The 23,366-nt window shown below is 40.9% G+C and overlaps 1 protein-coding gene across 2 annotated transcripts; it reads right to left on the reverse strand.

Moving 5' to 3' along the window:
* Positions 1-2,298: 2,298 nt before the first annotated feature.
* Positions 2,299-14,374, reverse strand: LOC129834880 (RNA-binding protein, mRNA-processing factor 2a-like). Of its 2 annotated transcripts, XM_055900239.1 has the most exons (8): positions 14,160-14,374; positions 10,826-10,903; positions 9,404-9,442; positions 8,883-8,945; positions 7,523-7,673; positions 6,664-6,812; positions 3,816-3,888; positions 2,299-3,709 (listed from the first exon to the last, which is right to left on the reverse strand). In XM_055900239.1, exons 1-7 carry the CDS (start codon positions 14,217-14,219, stop codon positions 3,823-3,825), a joined length of 606 nt encoding a protein of 201 aa, XP_055756214.1. In that variant the 5' UTR covers positions 14,220-14,374; the 3' UTR covers positions 2,299-3,709; positions 3,816-3,822. The 2 variants fall into 2 exon arrangements, with proteins under 2 accessions (XP_055756214.1, XP_055756215.1); XM_055900240.1 differs by lacking the exon at positions 8,883-8,945.
* Positions 14,375-23,366: the final 8,992 nt, after the last annotated feature.

The raw sequence follows: 23,366 nt of genomic DNA on the forward strand, positions 1-23,366 counted from the left end.
ACCATATCACCTCCACCCTACCGGTCACCCTAGACCCACTCCAATTTGCTTACCGACCCAATAGGTCCACAGACGACGCAATCGCAACCACACTGCACACTGCCCTAACCCATCTGGACAAGAGGAATACCTATGTGAGAATGCTGTTCATCGACTACAGCTCAGCATTTAACACCATAGTACCCTCCAAACTCGTCATCAACCTGTGCAACTGGGTCCTGGACTTCCTGACGGGCCGCCCCCAGGTGGTGAGGGTAGGTAACAACATCTCCACCCCGCTGATCCTCAACACTGGGGCCCCACAAGGGTGCGTTCTGAGCCCTCTCCTGTACTCCCTGTTCACCCACGACTGCGTGGCCATGCACGCCTCCAACTCAATCATCAAGTTTGCGGACGACACTACAGTGGTAGGCTTGATTACCAACAACGACGAGACGGCCTACAGGGAGGAGGTGGGGGCCCTCGGAGTGTGGTGTCAGGAAAATAACCTCACACTCAACGTCAACAAAACAAAGGAGATGATTGTGGACTTCAGGAAACAGCAGAGGGAGCACCCCCCTATCCACATCGACGGGTCAGTAGTGGAGAAGGTGGACAGTTTTAAGTTCCTCGGTGTACACATCACGGACAAACTGAATTGGTCCACCCACACAGACAGCGTTGTGAAGAAGGCGCAGCAGCGCCTCTTCAACCTCAGGAGGCTGAAGAAATTCGGCTTGTCACCAAAAGCACTCACAAACTTCTACAGATGCACAATCGAGAGCATCCTGTCGGGCTGTATCACTGCCTGGTACGGCAACTGCTCCGCACACAACCGTAAGGCTCTCCAGAGGGTAGTGAGGTCGGCAGAACGCATCACCCGGGGCAAACTACCTGCCCTCCAGGACACCTACACCACCCGATGTCACAGGAAGGCCATAAAGATCATCAAGGACAACAACCACCCAAGCCACTGCCTGTTCACCCCGCTATCATCCAGAAGGCGAGGTCAGTACAGGTGCATCCAAGCAGGGACCGAGAGACTGAAAAACAGCTTCTATCTCAAGGCCATCAGACTGTTAAACAGCCACCACTAACATTTAGCGGCCGCTGCCAACAAACTGACTCAGCTCCAGCCACCTTAAAAATGGGAATTGATGGAAATTATGTAAAAATGTACCACCAGCCACTTTAAACAATGCCACCTAATATGTTTACATACCCTACATTACACATCTCTTATGTATATGTATATACTGTACTCTAAATCATCTACTGCATCTTGCCATCTTATGTAATACATGGACCACTAGCCACTTTAAACTATGCCACTTTATGTTTACATACCCTACAGTACTCATCTCATAGGTATATACCGTACTCTATACCATCTACTGCACCTTGCCTATGCCGTATGTACCACCACTCATTCATATATCTTTATGTACATATTCTTTATCCCTTTACACTTGCGTGTATAAGGTAGTAGTTGCGGAATTGTTAGGTTAGATTACTTGTTATTACTGCATTGTCGGAACTAGAAGCACAAGCATTTCGCTACACTCGCATTATCTGCTAACCATGTGTATGTGACTAATAAAATGATTTGATTTGATAAATACAGTTTCTGTTGTGAAGGTAATCAGTTTACAAACATACTAATTCAAATAGGCCTTGGCTATAAATCTACATAAGACCATTTAATTTAATCATTCACAAACACTAGATTTTGAATGACCAAACATAATTCTGTTCATTGCGCACTGATTACATTGACTTGGAAAGATTTTATTGTAGGATGTTTGACCTGCTCTACCTTTTACTTCCAGATTTGGTTGGTGCCGAAGCACTCATCTGTCCTTAATCCATAGCGTGCATGTCACAGCAGGCGTCATCGATATCCTGTCAAATCAAATCTTGCATCAAAGCACAGGTCTTGTGTTCCGTCCTGTTTTCCTGAAGGTCAAGCTACGGATTTTTTGCTTTTTAAATCAACTCAAGTTTGAATGTTGTTCAAACAGTAGAATGAATCACAAACCACATCCAAGGTTGTGTATAGTATGCTGCAAAATTAGTTTCACCCATTATGAGGCGATTGTCATTAGCGCAAGAGTGCCTACAACCAATAATTGTATTGACTGAACAGGCCAGGAAAAGCAGTTTGGTACTCTCATTTCTATCCCATGTGGATTAGTTTGTGTTGACAAGTCAGCATCTTTGCGTTAACATTTATTTCATAGTCTTACGGTTTATAATAGTTGAAATGATATAGCTAGCCTTCCTGGGGTCCAGAAAGTATTAACTAGTCATAAGCCAAAATTGTATTTAATACTTTAATAAATGCTTATTCTGGCCACAAAACAGATCATGAAAATGGACAGAACCCCAGCAGTGCATCACCCAATGTAAATAAGCAGCTGGTTCTATTGAAAATGGCCACTTAATCCCTTGAGAAGCCATCATGCTTGGTTGGGCAGAAACACATAACATCTTCAGAGGTTAGAGTGGGTGGTGTAGGTCAGCTCTACTGGTAAGACAAAGAGAGTAATACAACAGTATATTTAAAATGAATAATTGACCTGGAAACATCTGAAATTAGCTCTGATGTAGTGTAAAGTTTAGTCAAGTCAGCAAAACCATAGCTTATGCATAACACTCAAAGTACATGTATAGTTTAGACCTGGTTAATTCAATCAGAACAAATGCATTCACTTTGTTTAATTCATAAAACGGGAACATTTGTACATCTCATGTTCAGCAGATACAGAGAAACTTTTTCTAAACTGCAAACTTAAATTTCTCCATCCACCTAATCCTGCTAGGCCATTAAAAAATGGCTTCCAAAAGCAACCCCTTCATATTTGTAGTACAGTTTCACATTCTGAATAATCAACATTTTACAGCAATCAATTTCTTAGCAGTCCAAATGGCACATGGGCCACGGTTAGAATTCTTTAATATTTCAGTAGACCAAACAAAAACAAAATGCACTTTTTTAAAGTACTTACAGGATTATAGATCAAAATAACACCAAAACACAAAATACTCCTAAACATACACGTTCATTATTTAGTAGCACAAAATGCATAAATATACATTAAACAAAAGTACAAAAATACTTGTACTTTGCATTTGCTCAAATATACTCTTTATAGACATTGATATTTTGGGAGAGACTGGGATTGTCAGAACCTAGGGGTGCATTCTACAAGGTCCATGCAAGAGGAGCCATCTACACAACAGTCCATCTTTCACAGGTAAGACCAGGAATACACAGGAAGCAAAGGGGATTCATCGTCTAGACTTCAGGTCCAGGTAAAGAGGCAACACAAGCACTAAGAAACACAAGGAAACAGAACTCTGCTTTCTAATTCATGCCAAAAATACTTCAACATGCAATGACTGCGCTCTGAGCTCTCTAGGCCATAACCCAAGGAGTCGCTTTATAATGTACAACTTCTTCAGAATGTTATTCTCTTCAGCAAATAATGACCTGTGGCGTTTACTTGGCTCACGTGAGGTTTGGAAGTGCTAAGAAGGTACCGGAATCGTTGCCAAAATGAATCGGCTCAATATGTCGATGGCAAGGTTGTCAGTTCAGACCCCTCCAGAGAACATGAATAGGTCTGTAATGCACATTTGTCCATTAAATAAACCTGATTAAATTAATGACGAGCTCAATTAAACCTCCCTTCAACTGGACGGAGAAGGTATGGTTCCCAAAATACATCTGAAGGGGGAAATTGGACAACAAGTCAATTTCAATCATTTTAATGTAATCTATATTGTATGTTCTGAAAAACCTTTGATGAAAGCACTTGTATATAGATACTCACTAAATATCTAACAGAACTGCCGGGACTTCCATCCTGGCTGGTTAGTTTCAGATGGAGTAGGGTACCAGCGCATCTAGAGAGATCAAAGAAACCATAGTCAGACAAAATAACAATTGATCACATCCTATGAGATTTCCCAACAGGAGGAATGTAGGAAACAAGACTTTAGACAGAAAGGGAAAGAAATTAACATTATCCTAATTGTGGACTGAAGTCTTGTCACCTATTGAAAAGCTCTAAAAGGACAACACATTTAAGAGACGTGGATGAACTGTCCCTTTAAGCACTGGTCATTCAAAGCCCATAGGAATGTGGGTCATAGCTGCCCTGTGACAATGAACAGTATCGTAACATGACATTCATGGAAATGAGACAAGCAAGCTATTCCATGTGTTCAACATTCCCATCTTAAAAGCAACTGATTGACAACTACCTTTCCATACCTCTGGTCCAACTAGTTTGGTTGGACTAAATGAGGTCAAACGGGTACCCCATGACAGTACAAATTGACAGGAACAACAGTTCATACTTTGTATATGAGTTATTGCCTTAGGATTTCAAACAAGACACCTGAAATTTGACCACGACAGGGTGAACTACCGGTAAATGTAAGGTAAGCTTTGGTTTTAGAGACTTACAATTCATTGGTGGTTTGGCAACTACACTAAGTTCAGTGTATTTCCTCATTCATTCGACAGAGGAGTGTTGGCGGGAGCAAATTCAGAGCATTTGAGGGATCTTTCATCAGATGGCAATTAGGAACTCCTTTCCATTTCAAACAGAAAAGCTTCTGTTCCAATCAAGGACGTGGACATTAAGTTGTCACCGCCAAAGAAGGTCGTCATGACCGACAGTTTTCTCCCAGTAAATACCACACATTTCTGAGGTTGTTTTATCCAATGAAAAACACAATCACTGCCCATTTCACAGGGTAACACTCCACCATGTTCATACATTACACAAGTGAGCTTGGCGCTGAACTTCAAATGACCCGTGGCAGAAAGTTTCCATTATTCTTGCCGGGCCGGACTACTGCAGTGTAGCCCATTGTACCATAACACCAGCACTTAGACAGCAATTAGCTAGCAATGGCAGGACTTCAGTGTTTCCTGCCTCAGTTTGCAGTGAGAGCATTCCTACAGCACACCGATGGAAAGGCTGGTTGAAGGGTCCTATAGCTGGCTTCTTTATCATGGGCTAGTTTCCTCACAAGAGTCTCACTTGAAGAGAGAAGCAGTGGTGGAATTGAGGGGGAACCCATTTAGAACAGGGCCACGTTCAACAGGGGACAACATTGTTGAAGGTTCGGATAGAAAAATATAAAGAATAAACATGTCTGACATGTAGCCGAATTACATCTGTTAATTTTATTTCTAGCTGCAATGTTTTAATGCTTTCCTACAGATTGTGCCCCCTGGATTCCAGGTATAAACTGTGTGGCCGGCGATACGTCCATCAGTCTGTCCCCAGACCTCCCTACTTGGGTAGTCCTCCGAGTCAAGTCCATTTCCACCACTGGGTAGGAGTGTCCTCCATAGATTTAGAAAAGGTAATTTAATATGATCTCTATGGACGCCTCTCCCTAATGGCCCTATAGTGTGATGCTGGATACGGACTTAACAGGAAGGAAGTGAACTCTGAAGGTGGGGATGCATTAAAGCCTCCAGTCACACTTGCAGCTTTCAGGCCCAGACACCTAGGAAGCAGTGCGGCTCTTCCCTGGTGAGAATCGATGAGGGGCTGTGAGGACATGCTACTAGTGTAGAGCACAGAGAAGGGGATGCTACTAGTGTAGAGCACAGAGAAGGGGATGCTACTAGTGTAGAGCACAGAGAAGGGGATGCTACTAGTGTAGAGCACAGAGAAGGGGATGCTACTAGTGTAGAGCACAGAGAAGGGGATGCTACTAGTGTAGAGCACAGAGAAGGGGATGCTACTAGTTCAGTGAGTCAGAAATAACTTCCTCTGTGGTATAAGTCGCTTTGAAGCTTAACAGAGCGTTAAAGGTAGACTATACAATATACACAGCGGGGCAATTTCCTGTTCACAGAAAACAAAATTCAGATCTGCCAAGGCTGCAACTAACAGCTCATCCCAGTGGACATGCCTCAAGGAAGTGTGTAAAAGAGCCAAAAGTTCTGTTGGGGTGACTTCCCACTTGCAGACGTCAATGCCAGCAGCATACCACTGCTGGTTTGCTTCTGAAGCTAAGCAGGGTTGGTCCTGGTCAGTCCCTGGATGGGAGACCAGATGCTGCTGGAAGTGGTGTTGGAGGGCCAGTAGGAGGCACTCTTTCATCTGATCTAAAAAAAAAATTATCCCAATGCCCCAGGGCAGTGACACTGCCCTGTGTAGGGTGCCGTCTTTCGGATGGGACGTTAAACGGGTGTCCTGACTCTCTGAGGTCATTAAAGATCCCATGGCACTTATCGTAAGAGTAGGGGTGTTAACCCCGGTGTCCTGGCTAAATTCCCAATCTGGCCCTCAAACCATCATGGTCACCTAATAATCCCCAGTTTACAATTGGCTCATTCATCCCCCTCCTCTCCCCTGTAACTATTCCCCAGGTCGTTGCTGCAAATGAGAACGTGTTCTCAGTCAACTTACCTGGTAAAATAACGGTAAAATAAAATAAATAAAATAAAATGCCAACGTATTTGATGGCGTTGTATTGCTGAGTCGACCTTTAAGGATGGCGGCAAGGCATTGAATTGGCACTGGGCTAATGAGTCTATGGGAGGATGTCAAGAGCACAAGGGCGGGCCTATTGGCTTCCATTCTTACTGAACTGCAGTGAGTGGAGAGATGGAAGGATAAGAGGGAAGAGACAGACCGGTTGGTCCCGTACCTGGGCGTGGAGGGCTGCAGCAGCAGCAGCTGCCGCTGGATAGGCGAAGGCGCCGTGAGGGAGCCCGGGAGTCAGCTCCGTGGTGTACAGGGGGTACGGGGTCCACGTATCCGGGGACGCTGGAATTAATGCTGCCCCCGTCATGTCATCTGGAAACATGCAGGAGGTAAAAGGGCAGAGAAAACAGTATTGGGTATAACAATTATCTGTTCAAATGCCCCCATTGACATTATCAGTAGTGCTTAGAGGCTGTTAACTGAATGAGCAGAAAGACGCCAACTAGAACATTGGACTCAAAACCCTACGGAATCCTCTATGCAGTACATGAACTGTAAAGTTAAAGTAGGAACATCATCATTGTCTTGCTTTCCTCTGCGTGAATATTCCTGATAAAACGTATTTACTTTGGGCTGACTTACAGTCGGCAAAGTTAAGCAATACAGTCATAACATTGTAGACCTTTAAGTGGAAACAATATAACTAAACTCGGTAGAAGTCATCCCAGTACCATTTAAACATCACTAAGGTCATTAACGCTAGGGTCATCCAGTGCCACCCCTCCCACCCAGGGGCAACAAGCAGGTGCCTGGGCAAGAGAGGGGGCACCTGCAGTCTAGGCCGAGTCAGGCTAGCACCATTACTGTAGAAAATCTGGATTGAAGAAAAAGTTTTCATAAATTATCTCTACAGTCCGATGACTCATGCATGTGGCGGGTGAGTTAGTCTTCAGTTAGATTATTCCACCCAATTGTGGGGTTTACTGCAACGCGCCAAGCAAGAGAGAAGGGGGGAATAACTGGCACAGTGGTGAGAGTGTGGGTAGAGGCTAGAGTGGTGTTGTGAAGCCGTAACAACTTACATGGGTCCCGTGCAATGAAGTGAGCTCCTAGAGCAGGGTGGATATTAGTGGGATTCGGTGTGCCCATCAGCTTACTCTTTGCCATCTTCGTGTTGGCTTTAGCAAACTCTAACCGCAGGGTCTGGGGGCACTCTGGGTCAAAACGGATGCCCTGAGAGGAGAGACGGGACGGGGACACAGTATTGTGAAGGTGGCCTAGGTGAGTCTAGGCCTAGGGCAAGTGTGTCAACAGCCTTACATGACCCCCTCTCCATTGGCCCCACTCCAATACTTGTCCAATGCATATTTTTTCCCTCCACCTTCATTAAGGTTACCACTGATCTTATACGTGACTGGATAAGAAAACTTAAGTTTCCCTTTTGTCTTGACCAATCCAACCGCATCAGATCAGTGACATCAAAGAGGAAAAGGATGCATGCTTTTTTAAAGTAGTCTCACAGGGCACTAGTAGTCTCCTCTCCATGACTACTTAAGGACACATGGTTTGGATAGGTACTCAGCGTATTACTTCCACCATATTGAGCCCTTTCATGATGGAGAGAAGGAAACGAGGAGAGGAAGCTGTGAAAGACTTGGCCTTGGATGTGGTTGACCCTGGTTGTGTTTCTGTGCCCTAAGCATTGTGCCCACATGCAGGTGAGTATGTTGGTGTGTGAGTGCGAGACTGCTTACGTGGCTACAGGCTGTGATGTTCCTATAAAGAAGACTATGCTATGAGAGCTGTGTTAGATACAGCCAATGTGGCTACGTAGTGACAGAATAAGAAGTTATATTACAGAAGGTGTTCAAAACACAACCAATGTAGCTCTATAATTATATGGCTAAGCAGTGATATGCAAATTAGAAGAGCTATAACGTATTACGAAAGATGTGTCCAATTATACCAAAGTTAGCTACCGTAAGTCTACAGGATTCTGGTCTCTCTTTCCAAAAATGGCCCTGCCCTTGAATTGTAAGAGACAAAATGTTTTGTTTGAGTGAGCAGAGGAACTCCGTTAGCCCAGCAGTGAACCCCCAACCATACCTCATAGGTTAGAAACAGGACAGAAGAGATTGAGTCAAAAATGTAGCGTAACTCTTTAACTTAAAGCCTGCATTATTACAGTTCTGTTTGGTATGACTCGATTACATCATGATTGTGTATGCCACCTTTAGGCCTAATCTTCTAATGATAGAATACTTTGTAAAAGGCTTATACCAAGTTATAAAGCACAATGCAGGCTTCACGTAAAGCATTAGCATGTAGCTAAATACCACAGAAAGAAACATTTTGGGGCAAAATCCTTGTGTCCAGGGAGGATGAAGACACTGCAACTATTCACGGCTACTGTCAACACGGTCCGCCTGGTCTGATGCTTACGTTTAATGCGTTTTTGGCAGCTTCGGCTCCAGTCCGATTGTCAAAGGTGACAAACCCAACTGGCTGGAAGAGAGGAGAGAACACTGAGACAAAGGGCCCCTAATGTCCACCTCAACAGGTTAGCACAGGAACATTGCCCAAGTACACTTCAGGTAAATGGTCAGAATACAATGGGACTGAATCATGAATGCATTAGACAAGGCGAGCGTAGATGGATCACATAAGTAAATCACCTTTTCAATAAGTTTGAAAACAATTCACAACAGAAGTTAAACCACATACAGGTTTAATATTTTAAGATGAACGCATGGCAACTTCATGGGAAGGTTGTTTCCTATTGAACAATTATTAACTAGACCAATGTTAGCAATCCTACGTTAATTAGCCATGAACCACTTTTTGATTACCAAAATGGTGGTAGGAAAACTGAATAATGCCACTCTCCATCCAAGGTGTACTCCTCATATAGCCCTCATTTGGGGGCCATGAGTCCCCTACAGTAATAACAGAAAGCATCTCACCTGTTTTGAAGTCAACTTAATCAGTGAACCCTCGTAACCCTGTAAGAAGAAAAGACATCCAATTAACAACGATGAAGTCACATGCAGGAAGACAAACACTCCACTCAGATATGTTGAAAAAAGAAAATGGAGAAATCCACAGACCTGTAATTAGGTATGTCTCATCTTAAAGGAAACAATTATATTTTACTCCGTAGTTCCAACTGTATTTAATGTTAACTGATGCTCCAGCCTTCTCCTGAACTAATCCGTTTGTTGACAACTTTCAACCAACTTCATAGGCTGTTCAACAACCAGTGAATTACTCATGTGAATCATTCTTAGTCCTTTTAAATGGGCCAAGAAATCTTTGGTTTGGATGTCAGTATGAGTCAGATTCCTGGGGAATGTAGGGGATTTTAGCCTGACTGTGGTATTGATGGATGAGAAGTTTTCTAATCCTGATATACAGACATGGGGAAACTAAACAACTTAAGACGACGTGAGGTTCGGAGAGTCAGAGTCCAGTCAGGAAATGCAAACCACCTTCAACAGAAATGTAACATTAAATGCATACAACTAATAACAGAGGCAGCTGAATCCCATCTACTTTGCTTCATACAAATCACTAAAAAGCATGTGGGCCTGTGTTTTTTCAACAACCTGTCTACCATATCTTTGCGTGTAGAAAAAGCAAGCTGGAAGGGTTGGGAGGTCCTTTGCCAAAATAAAGCTTCAGATCCAATATACAGAATGATACAACAGCAGATAGACTGGCTATAGTCTATACTATGACAAACGATATATCCAATGGAATCTAATCTATGAAAACAGACCAGTTTCAGTGATTTCATAGAACTGCTTTGAAAGCTTGGCCTGAATCACACATGAAAGGAAGTGGAAGAATCCTAATCTTCCTGACCTAGAGGGGAGTTGGGTCACCGGGATAGTTGGCCAATAGCAGTGCAATTCATTTACACATTCCACAAGACCATCCATGTGTGAGGGATACCACTTCCATTTTGGTCAGGGAGGAGGGGTTAATGAAACTGTACATGTTGAATAATAATATACAATGTAGTGTAGATGAAGAGTGATGTAGCGTTACTACTTTCAATATTTCTGGAGTTCTGTGGTATTGTAAGATGATAATCAATATATAATTAACCATATGTGCAGTTGCTTTTGTAAAAACGTCAAAAAATAAGGTAGCTACATTGGCACCCGATGAAGCCGTCCGTTAAAACGTTCTGTTACAAAGACAATACTACTGATATGTATTTTGTTTCTCATTGTGAAATGTTTTAATATAAAAATGCAGGGAATTAGAACAGAAGAGCCGATGACAGGAGTGGACTGTCCGCCGTCTCCGTTGCAGTGGACAACGAGTTAAATATGGATGCCAAATTCTTCCATCGCCTCGGAAACTAATCTCATGCTTACCTTAAATGGTCTGAACAGCAGATACAGTTCACGAGGTTTGATATCCACCGGCAGGCCACTAACAAAAAGTGTTCGTACCTGGAAAACAAAACAGTATAGAGTATCTCCGGGGACCCGTTTTTTCAAAAGTTATCGATCCGGATTTCGCCTATCGGACAGGGTTAAATGCATAGAAACGGAATGAATAGAATGGACTAATCAGCATTCTATGTCTGGGCATTTAATGCGTTCCGATAGGTGAAATACAGCTAGATAACTTAAAAAATTAGCTAGAGCATAGGATTCAAATGCCATTTATTTGATAGGAAAACCCATATTTAGACATTAATAGAATCAAGCATGACAATGAGAAGACTATGGAAAAGTGGTCCTGTACAGTTCAGTTTGTAGAGCATGGCGCTTGAAACGGGTCAACCCATACATGAAATATCAGGCACGCATGACAGTCACTTTGGATAAAGGCGTCTGCTAAATGGCATAATGCATATATGAATCGTGTCTGAAGGACATATTCAATGGCCAGGTTCTACTCGTTTACATATTATGGGATATCGTGCACACAACCTTCCCCCTGAAAATGGAGCGCCATCTTGATTTGAATAATTTGCGGAATCAGGTGTTACTGCTTGGCTAAAACAAAAACCTGCAAACAGAAGGTCGTCGGCAGGGGAGGATTGTCCACCTCTGATGCAGTATGAAATATCAACACTAATTCTAAATGTCTGTGCTGGACAATTGGCAGTTCCTACATTCATCTCCTATCAGACTAAACTATTCCTAGTTGACTGAATAAAGATCAATACCACTTGCTTACATGCTGACCACACCGGTCACGTGCGCGAGCGTTGCAAAATAAATTCACACACGTTATTCAATCATTGCACCCACACTGCGCAGAACGCGCTGCAAGTCCTGCCACTCCCATCTCCTCATTGGTTTTTAGAAGCATATACCCACGTGCCACCTTCTCATTGGTTTTTAACATATGCCCACATGGGTGATTGAAATATGAACTGAGGTCGGTTGTGGTAATGCACCTTATGAAAGTTAGCTGCCAATCGCCATATAAAGTCCAAAGAAGCCTGGAAGGAGAGAGATGACTAGAAACGATTCGGTTGACCGTTGTGCATTTCAGGTAAAATAACTCCATGTTTATATCCCAGGACAAATTAGCTAACAGCAAGCTAGCTAGTTAAATTGCCATAAATGTTTAATGCTTTTCAACCTGTCCCCAAATTAATATAATTGGTTCAGAGTTTGTTTTGATATTTCAACCTTTGCGTTTTGATCGCATTTGGTGTGGTGGGACAAATCAATTTGCAACACTACTCTACCAGGTACCATACCACAACACCTCAATGACTAGGATACTGTAGGAATGCTCCCTCTACAAGCCCCCCCAGATGTCAGCCCAAATCCTTGAACATGCAGTATAAAAAACAAAGGATGTACTATGGCGACAATAAACACCACCTAAATTGTGAGGACTGGAGGAATGTCAAATTTGAGACCATCTAAGTACAAATTAGTGATGTGCAGCCCCTCATGACTCAGGCTGTGTTTACACAGGCTGCCCAAATCTAAAAAAAGGTCCACTAAATTATGTTTATACATCAGATATTTTTCAGAGGTGGTCTGATTGGTCAAAAGAACAATACATTTTTTTTTAAATAATCAGAATTGGGCTACCTGTGTAAATGCAGCCATTATTTAGTGAGGGGGAAAGGGTTGGATTTCCACATGCGAATTCAACAAACATGGGCCTGTAATGTTGTCCATTGGACCCTGCAGTGGCTGAGGAAATAAACAGGCCTACAGAAGGGCCATTGGGTCCCACTCTGTGGGGAGGCCCGTGCAGCACAATGGACTGCCAGAGGAACAGCAGCGGACAACAGTGCACAGTGTGACACCTTTTCCTTCCTTTGACCCACGCCTGCGAACCACAGCCCGGCTCCAACATTTCAGGTGCTCCGGCGACAGAACTCCCATGCAAGTTTAAGGCACGTACTGTAAGCCACATCCCATCTAGACAAATTCATTGGACTAATTAGAAAATCTGACTAGGGAATAGAAGATAAGCTTCACTGTAAACAGATTTCATGTAATGATTTTAATTGGTTTAAACTCAGAACAATATGGTTTCTTGGACAATTGTGAATGTTGAAGGTTAATAAAAAAATGCATCAAGTGTGTGTAGGCCTAAATAATACAAGGCAATAAAACCATACCTAAAGGAATAGGGCGGAAATCTGGATCAAAATTAAATAAGTGATTGGGATAAAGACTCGCGAGTGGCGCAGCGGTCTTAGGCACTGCATCTCGGTGCTAGAGGCATCACTACAGACCCTGGTTCAATCCCGGGGTGTATCACAACCGGCCGTGATTGGGAGTCCCATAGGGCAACTCACAATTGGCCCAGCATCTTCCCGGGTTATTAGGGGAGGGTTTGGCCGGGGTAGGCAGTCATTGTAAAATAAGAATGTTCTTAACTGACTTAGTTAAATACAAATAAATGTAAATTAAATTGAGTCCTTTTGGCAATTCATCAATCCACTTGCTGTAAGCCTACAGAAGAAATGTATAAAATTACACTGCAAGATTAAAAATACATTTAACATTGCTTTACTGACCACAGATCAGATAAGGATCGGAAATGTGTATTATGGCATAAAGAGTCTCAGGTTGTGTTAGGTGCCGATCGTGTGAGATGAAGTTGATCCGCAGTATATGAAATTAGGTGGGTCTGTCCATACTGCGACAGGACAGAAACCTGAAATTCTTAACCCTAGTGCGGATTTGAAAAACGAATGTTAAAATTAAGTATAACCTATAGATCTACAATTTTATAGATTTGGGTGTTTAAAAGCAAATCAAATCCTGAAATTCAGCACAAATGTCATTGCAATTAGGCTATAGTCTAAACCAATATTTCACATGGTCATAACAACAATCTACTGTAGGCCTAATTTAAAGACAAGCAAGTCTCGCAAAAAAAAAAATACATAATCCTGTGTTACTTGCGATCACAAAATGTAAACGTCCATTTATAAAACGGAGGCACACCCTTTTCAGAGATTCCAATGGACTCGAACGACTTTTTGTTACAAAAACCATACCTAAAAAGGGAACGTCACATTCACACCCTTATTCTCGTGCAATGGGCTTCGAATCAGTTGATCATTAATTAACCTACAATTTTGGGGAGCAAAACTATTTGCAGGCTTCTCTACATCTCTTCCAGACTAGACTTTGCAGCCACGCTCACAACCGGTTCCAAACAGACATTATGATACAGAACTTTTGACAACAACAAAAACAAAGACCATATTCTTACCTCCTCTTCTATGGAAACGTTATTCGTCTCGGAATCAGACTTCAGACTTGTGATAGACATGTTGAGGTTTACTTCAGCGTAAGTTAGAAGAAATGTGAAGTTCAGAGTATTTTCCAAGTGCGCTTGTGGTTGAAGAAGTCTTGGTGGCGTTTAGACTTCAAGAAAGATGTGCCGAGGTGAGTTCGTGGTGTAGCCGAGGTATCCAAAGATGTATTGCGAGAGATAATCATTCATAAAAATAAACTTAAGGTGGATAAGTGCAGTGTGAAGGTGCGACAGTGGGAAAGAAGTGCTCGAATGCACCTCTGCTCACATCAATTGCGTTTGGTTGGGGAATCTGGTGGGAGAACAAGTAAACTTTTTCAGTGGAGCGCGTCTCCGCGGTCGTTCCCCTGTTTTGCAATTAGGTCATCAATTATGTTCCAGCCCTGTGTGTGCTGTAATCATGTTGGAGATCCGCCTCAGCTGGTGTCAAACCCAGCCCCTTCATAACTGCATCACCGTTTCTATGGGAGACCATGAGCCAATAGAAAATATTTTATCAACCCATACGTTCTCTTTTTGTCTGCCTATAAAATGAGCATCCCACACATTTTATTATAGACCTATACATCTCAAGGTATGGTTGTTTGACATGCATTTCGAGTATCTTATTTTCTTGTCAAATCAAATTAGCCTTTAAATAATGACTGAGATTATTTTCATTATAAAAAAAAGATTATTTAATATACAATTTCAGTGTTGTTTGATACCAATTGACTTAATTTTTTTTTTTAACAGCCATCGAATTACAGAAACATCGAATCTAAACCTATTATTTGTGCCATTTATTTGAGATACTTTAGTATTTAATACCAAATGAATAGGCCTTTTATATTTAATATTTGTGACATTATAGGCCATTTTAATTAGAAAAATATATTTGTGTGTATCATTGGCTAATATTATTTAATTGTGAGTTGTATATTTGTTTTATATAGCCTAATACGATTTATTATCACTGATAAAACATTCTCTTTTATTAGCCGAATTTAATTTTAGAAAGCTGATATTCAATATAAGCCTACTTTAGGCTAAATATTTCCCATGTCTGTTTTCTTTAAAATGCTCTTCTGTATAATGCATAACGGTAATGATTCCATCAGCTGAAAATATTATTCAAGACAAAGATCAGGGATATTTAACTTAAATGCTGAATAAATGCTTAGATAACATTACATTTCGATTAATTTAATTAGATTATGACATATGATCCCAAAGTATTATATGTTATAGTATATAGTGAGCTTCTATTCACATTTTCAAATCAATGTACATGTTTTTCTTTTTTATAACATAGATTGCTACTACTGCATTCTTAAACTGCATTAATGACTAGTCAAATGTTTTAATCAAAGTTAATAGTACAGAATCAATACAATTATTCTGTATCGAAGTATACAGAATCCTATACATATTTTTATGTTTTATGATATGCATTTTATGTTGAGCAGGTCTTTATGAACAGATTGTGATGAACAAATATTGAAATCGTTTAAAGCAAAGCTACATCAAGTTTATGCCAAAGCAGGATGCTGGAGAAATGCCCAGTGGCCGGTGTATCTCACGTACACTACATGACCAGAAGAATGTGGACACCTGCTCGTCGAACATCTCATTCCAAAATCATGGGCATTAATATGGAGTTGTTCCCCCCTTTTTTGCTATAACAGCCTCCACTCTTCTGGGAAGGCTTTCCACTAGATGTTGAAACATTGCTGCGGGGACTTGCTTCCATTCAGCCATGAGCATTAGTGAGGTCGAGCACTGATGATGGGCAATTAGGCCTGACTCGCAGTCAGCGTTCCAATTCATCCCAAAGGTGTTCGATGGGCGGGAGGTCAGGACTCTGTGCAAGCCAGTCAAGTTCTTCCACACCGATCTCAACGAACCATTTCTGTATGGACCTTGCTTTGTGCACGGGGGCATTGTCATGCTGAAACAGGAAAGGGCCTTCCCCAAACTGTTGCCACAAAGTTTGAAGCACAGTATCGTCTAGAATGTCATTGTATGCTGTAGCGTTAAGATTCCCCTTCACTGGAACTAAGGGCCCTATCCCGAACCATGAAAAACATTCCCAGACCATTATTCCTCCTCCACCAAACTGTACAGTTGGTGAAGCGTGATTCATCACTTCAGAGAACACTTTCCACTGCTCCAGAGTAAAATGACTGCGAGCTTTACACCACTCCATCCGATACTTGTCATTGCGCATGGTGATCTTGGCATTGCGCATGGTGTGCAGCTGCTCGGCCATGGAAACCTATTTCATTAAACTCCCTACGAACAGTTATTGTGCTGACGTTGCTTCCAGAGGCAGTTTGGAACTCGGTAGTGAGTGTTGCAACCGAGGACAGATGGTTTTAACGCGCTATGCGCTTCAGCAGTCACCGGTCACATTCTGTGAGCTTGTATGGCCTACCACTTCACGGCTGAGTCGTTGTTGCTCCTAAACATGTCCACTTCACAATAACAGCACTTACAGTTGACCGGGGCAGCTCTAGCGGGGCAGAAATTTTACCAACTGACTTGTTGGAAAGGTGGTATCCTATGACGGTGCCACGTTGAAAGTCACTGAGCTCTTCATTTATGCCATTCTACTGCAAATGTTTGTCTATGGAGATTGCATGGCGGTGTGCTCGATTTTACACACCTGTCAGCAGCGGGTGTGGCTGAAATAGCCAAATCCACTAATTTGAAGGGGTGTACAAATACTTTTGTATTTATAGTGTATCTCAACAAAGCCTTACTAAATCTCAAAGGGCAGGCAGCTTCCTGACTTTGTACAGCAACACTTTGTATAGAAACACAATCAGGGAAAGACTGGGCAGAAGCGTGAAACGCAGTCATGGAAATATTTAGCCTCTGTTACTCTGTAAAGGCAATATGTCAAACAGTTGCATCTAACTATAGAGCATCCTTTTATTATGCATTGACCATGTTTATTGTACATCTGGGGTTATTGGCTATATATAGGTCAAATCAATCCCAGGAGGGTAGTTATTTATATGTAGACATTCACTGTTGCAAAACAAGATCTTTGGATCCAATGGAGAGGGAGAGGTTCTGAAAGAGAGCACAAACTGAGTAGTAGTCCAACTGACTCTATATTACACTGAGTAATAGTCCTACTGACTATATTACACTGAGTAGTAGTCCTACTGACTCTATATTACACTGAGTAGTAGTCCTACTGACTCTATATTACACTGAGTAGTAGTCCTACTGACTCTATATTATACTGAGTAGTAGTCCTACTGACGCTAAATGACACTGAGTAGTAGTCCTACTGACTATTTTACACTGAGTAGTAGTCCTACTGACTCTATATTACACTGAGTAATAGTCCTACTGACTCTATATGACACTGAGTAGTAGTCCTACTGACTATATTACACTGAGTAGTAGTCCTACTGACTCTATATTACACTGAGTAGTAGTCCTACTGACTCTATATTACACCGAGTAGTAGTCCTACTGACTCTATATTACACTGAGTAGTAGTCCTACTGACTCTATATTACACTGAGTAGTAGTCCTACTGACTCTATATGACACTGAGTAGTAGTCCTACTGACTCTATATGACACTGAGTAGTAGTCCTACTGACTATATTACACTGAGTAGTAGTCCTACTCACTATATTACACTGAGTAGTAGTCCTACTGACTCTATATTACACTGAGTAGTAGTCCTTCTGACTCTATATGACACTGAGTAGTAGTCCTACTGACTATATTACACTGAGTAGTAGGTCTATTGACTCTATATTACACTGAGTAGTAGTCCTACTGACTCTATATTACACTGAGTAGTAGTCCTATTGACTTTATTACACTGAGTAGTAGTCCTACTGACTCTATATTACACTGAGTAGTAGTCCTACTGACTATATTACACTGAGTAGTAGGTCTATTGACTCTATATTACATTGAGTAGTAGTCCTACTGACTCTATATTACACTGAGTAGTAGTCCTACTGACTCTATATTACACTGAGTAGTAGTCCTACTGACTCTATATGACACTGAGTAGTAGTCCTACTGACTCTATATTACACTGAGTAGTAGTCCTACTGACTCTATATTACACTGAGTAGTAGGTCTATTGACTCTATATTACACTGAGTAGTAGTCCTACTGACTCTATATTACACTGAGTAGTAGTCCTACTGACTCTATATTACACCGAGTAGTAGTCCTACTGACTCTATATTACACTGAGTAGTAGTCCTACTGACTCTATATTACACTGAGTAGTAGTCCTACTGACTCTATATGACACTGAGTAGTAGTCCTACTGACTCTATATGACACTGAGTAGTAGTCCTACTGACTATATTACACTGAGTAGTAGTCCTACTGACTATATTACACTGAGTAGTAGTCCTACTGACTCTATATTACACTGAGTAGTAGTCCTTCTGACTCTATATGACACTGAGTAGTAGTCCTACTGACTCTATATTACACTGAGTAGTAGTCCTACTGACTCTATATTACACTGAGTAGTAGTCCTACTGACTCTATATGACACTGAGTAGTAGTCCTACTGACTCTATATTACACTGAGTAGTAGTCCTACTGACTCTATATTACACTGAGTGGTAGTCCTACTGACTATATTACACTGAGTAGTAGGTCTATTGACTCTATATTACACTGAGTAGTAGTCCTACTGACTCTATATTACACTGAGTAGTAGTCCTACTGACTCTATATTACACCGAGTAGTAGTCCTACTGACTCTATATTACACTGAGTAGTAGTCCTACTGACTCTATATGACACTGAGTAGTAGTCCTACTGACTCTATATGACACTGAGTAGTAGTCCTACTGACTCTATATGACACTGAGTAGTAGTCCTACTGACTATATTACACTGAGTAGTAGTCCTACTGACTCTATATTACACTGAGTAGTAGTCCTTCTGACTCTATATGACACTGAGTAGTAGTCCTACTGACTATATTACACTGAGTAGTAGGTCTATTGACTCTATGTTACACTGAGTAGTAGTCCTACTGACTCTATATTACACTGAGTAGTAGTCCTATTGACTTTATTACACTGAGTAGTAGTCCTACTGACTCTATATTACACTGAGTAGTAGTCCTACTGACTATATTACACTGAGTAGTAGGTCTATTGACTCTATATTACACTGAGTAGTAGTCCTACTGACTCTATATTACACTGAGTAGTAGTCCTACTGACTCTATATTACACTGAGTAGTAGTCCTACTGACTCTATATGACACTGAGTAGTAGTCCTACTGACTCTATATTACACTGAGTAGTAGTCCTACTGACTCTATATTACACTGAGTGGTAGTCCTACTGACTATATTACACTGAGTAGTAGGTCTATTGACTCTATATTACACTGAGTAGTAGTCCTACTGACTCTATATGACACTGAGTAGTAGTCCTACTGACTCTATATTACACTGAGTAGTAGTCCTACTGACTATATTACACTGAGTAGTAGGTCTATTGACTCTATATTACACTGAGTAGTAGTCCTACTGACTATATTACACTGAGTAGTAGTCCTACTGACTATATTACACCGAGTAGTAGTACTACTGACTATATATTACACTGAGTAGTAGTCCTACTGACTATATTACACTGAGTAGTAGTCCTACTGACTATATTACACTGAGTAGTAGTCCTACTGACTATATTACACTGAGTAGTAGTCCTACTGACTCTATATTACACTGAGTAGTAGTCCTATTGACTATATTACACTGAGTAGTAGTCCTACTGACTCTATATTACACTGAGTAGTAGTCCTACTGACTATTTTACACTGAGTAGTAGTCCTACTGACTCTATATGACACTGAGTAGTAGTCCTACTGACTCTATATTACACTGAGTAGTAGTCCTACTGACTATATTACACTGAGTAGTAGGTCTATTGACTCTATATTACACTGAGTAGTAGTACTACGGACTCTATATTACACTGAGTAGTAGTCCTACTGACTCTATATGACACTGAGTAGTAGTCCTACTGACTCTATATGACACGGAGTAGTAGTCCTACTGACTATATTACACTGAGTAGTAGTCCTACTGACTATATTACACTGAGTAGTAGTCCTACTGACTCTATATTACACTGAGTAGTAGTCCTACTGACTCTATAGGACACTGAGTAGTAGTCCTACTGACTATATTACACTGAGTAGTAGGTCTATTGACTCTATATTACACTGAGTAGTAGTCCTATTGACTTTATTACACTGAGTAGTAGTCCTACTGACTCTATATTACACTGAGTAGTAGTCCTACTGACTATATTACACTGAGTAGTAGGTCTATTGACTCTATATTACACTGAGTAGTAGTCCTACTGACTCTATATTACACTGAGTAGTAGTCCTACTGACTCTATATTACACTGAGTAGTAGTCCTACTGACTCTATATGACACTGAGTAGTAGTCCTACTGACTCTATATGACACTGAGTAGTAGTCCTACTGACTCTATATTACACTGAGTGGTAGTCCTACTGACTATATTACACTGAGTAGTAGTCCTACTGACTATATTACACTGAGTAGTAGGTCTATTGACTCTATATTACACTGAGTAGTAGTCCTACGGACTCTATATTACACTGAGTAGTAGTCCTACTGACTCTATATGACACTGAGTAGTAGTCCTACTGACTCTATATGACACGGAGTAGTAGTCCTACTGACTATATTACACTGAGTAGTAGTCCTACTGACTATATTACACTGAGTAGTAGTCCTACTGACTCTATATTACACTGAGTAGTAGTCCTACTGACTCTATATGACACTGAGTAGTAGTCCTACTGACTATATTACACTGAGTAGTAGGTCTATTGACTCTATATTACACTGAGTAGTAGTCCTATTGACTTTATTACACTGAGTAGTAGTCCTACTGACTCTATATTACACTGAGTAGTAGTCCTACTGACTATATTACACTGAGTAGTAGTCCTACTGACTCTATATTACACTGAGTAGTAGTCCTACTGACTCTATATTACACTGAGTAGTAGTCCTACTGACTCTATATGACACTGAGTAGTAGTCCTACTGACTCTATATGACACTGAGTAGTAGTCCTACTGACTCTATATTACACTGAGTGGTAGTCCTACTGACTATATTACACTGAGTAGTAGTCCTACTGACTCTATATTACACTGAGTAGTAGTCCTATTGACTCTATATTACACTGAGTAGTAGTCCTACTGACTATATTACACTGAGTAGTAGGTCTATTGACTCTATATTACACTGAGTAGTAGTCCTACTGACTCTATATTACACTGAGTAGTAGTCCTACTGACTCTATATTACACTGAGTGGTAGTCCTACTGACTATATTACACTGAGTAGTAGGTCTATTGACTCTATATTACACTGAGTAGTAGTCCTACTGACTCTATATGACACTGAGTAGTAGTCCTACTGACTCTATATTACACTGAGTAGTAGTCCTACTGACTATATTACACTGAGCAGTAGGTCTATTGACTCTATATTACACTGAGTAGTAGTCCTACTGACTATATTACACTGAGTAGTAGTCCTACTGACTATATTACACCGAGTAGTAGTACTACTGACTATATATTACACTGAGTAGTAGTCCTACTGACTATATTACACTGAGTAGTAGTCCTACTGACTATATTACACTGAGTAGTAGTCCTACTGACTATATTACACTGAGTAGTATGTCTATTGACTCTATATTACACTGAGTAGTAGTCCTACTGACTATATTACACTGAGTAGTAGTCCTACTGACTATATTACACTGAGTAGTAGTCCTACTGACTCTATATTACACTGAGTAGTAGTCCTACTGACTATATTACACTGAGTAGTAGTCCTACTGACTCTATATTACACTGAGTAGTAGTCCTACTGACTCTATATTACACTGAGTAGTAGTCCTACTGACTCTATATGACACTGAGTAGTAGTCCTACTGACTCTATATGACACTGAGTAGTAGTCCTACTGACTCTATATTACACTGAGTGGTAGTCCTACTGACAATATTACACTGAGTAGTAGGTCTATTGACTCTATATTACACTGAGTAGTAGTCCTATTGACTTTATTACACTGTGTAGTAGTCCTACTGACTCTATATTACACTGAGTAGTAGTCCTACTGACAATATTACACTGAGTAGTAGGTCTATTGACTCTATATTACACTGAGTAGTAGTCCTACTGACTCTATATTACACTGAGTAGTAGTCCTACTGACTCTATATTACACTGAGTAGTAGTCCTACTGACTCTATATGACACTGAGTAGTAGTCCTACTGACTCTATATGACACTGAGTAGTAGTCCTACTGACTCTATATTACACTGAGTGGTAGTCCTACTGACTATATTACACTGAGTAGTAGTCCTACTGACTCTATATGACACTGAGTAGTAGTCCTATTGACTCTATATTACACTGAGTAGTAGTCCTACTGACTATATTACACTGAGTAGTAGGTCTATTGACTCTATATTACACTGAGTAGTAGTCCTACTGACTCTATATTACACTGAGTAGCAGTCCTACTGACTCTATATTACACTGAGTAGTAGTCCTACTGACTCTATATGACACTGAGTAGTAGTCCTACTGACTCTATATTACACTGAGTAGTAGTCCTACTGACTCTATATTACACTGAGTGGTAGTCCTACTGACTATATTACACTGAGTAGTAGGTCTATTGACTCTATATTACACTGAGTAGTAGTCCTACTGACTCTATATGACACTGAGTAGTAGTCCTACTGACTCTATATTACACTGAGTAGTAGTCCTACTGACTATATTACACTGAGTAGTAGGTCTATTGACTCTATATTACACTGAGTAGTAGTCCTACTGACTATATTACACTGAGTAGTAGTCCTACTGACTATATTACACCGAGTAGTAGTACTACTGACTATATATTACACTGAGTAGTAGTCCTACTGACTATATTACACTGAGTAGTAGTCCTACTGACTATATTACACTGAGTAGTAGTCCTACTGACTATATTACACTGAGTAGTAGTCCTACTGACTCTATATTACACTGAGTAGTAGTCCTACTGACTCTATATGACACTGAGTAGTAGTCCTACTGACTCTATATGAC

The sequence above is a fragment of the Salvelinus fontinalis genome, chromosome 35 (genome assembly GCF_029448725.1).
Source record: "Salvelinus fontinalis isolate EN_2023a chromosome 35, ASM2944872v1, whole genome shotgun sequence".
Taxonomy (NCBI): domain Eukaryota; kingdom Metazoa; phylum Chordata; class Actinopteri; order Salmoniformes; family Salmonidae; genus Salvelinus; species Salvelinus fontinalis.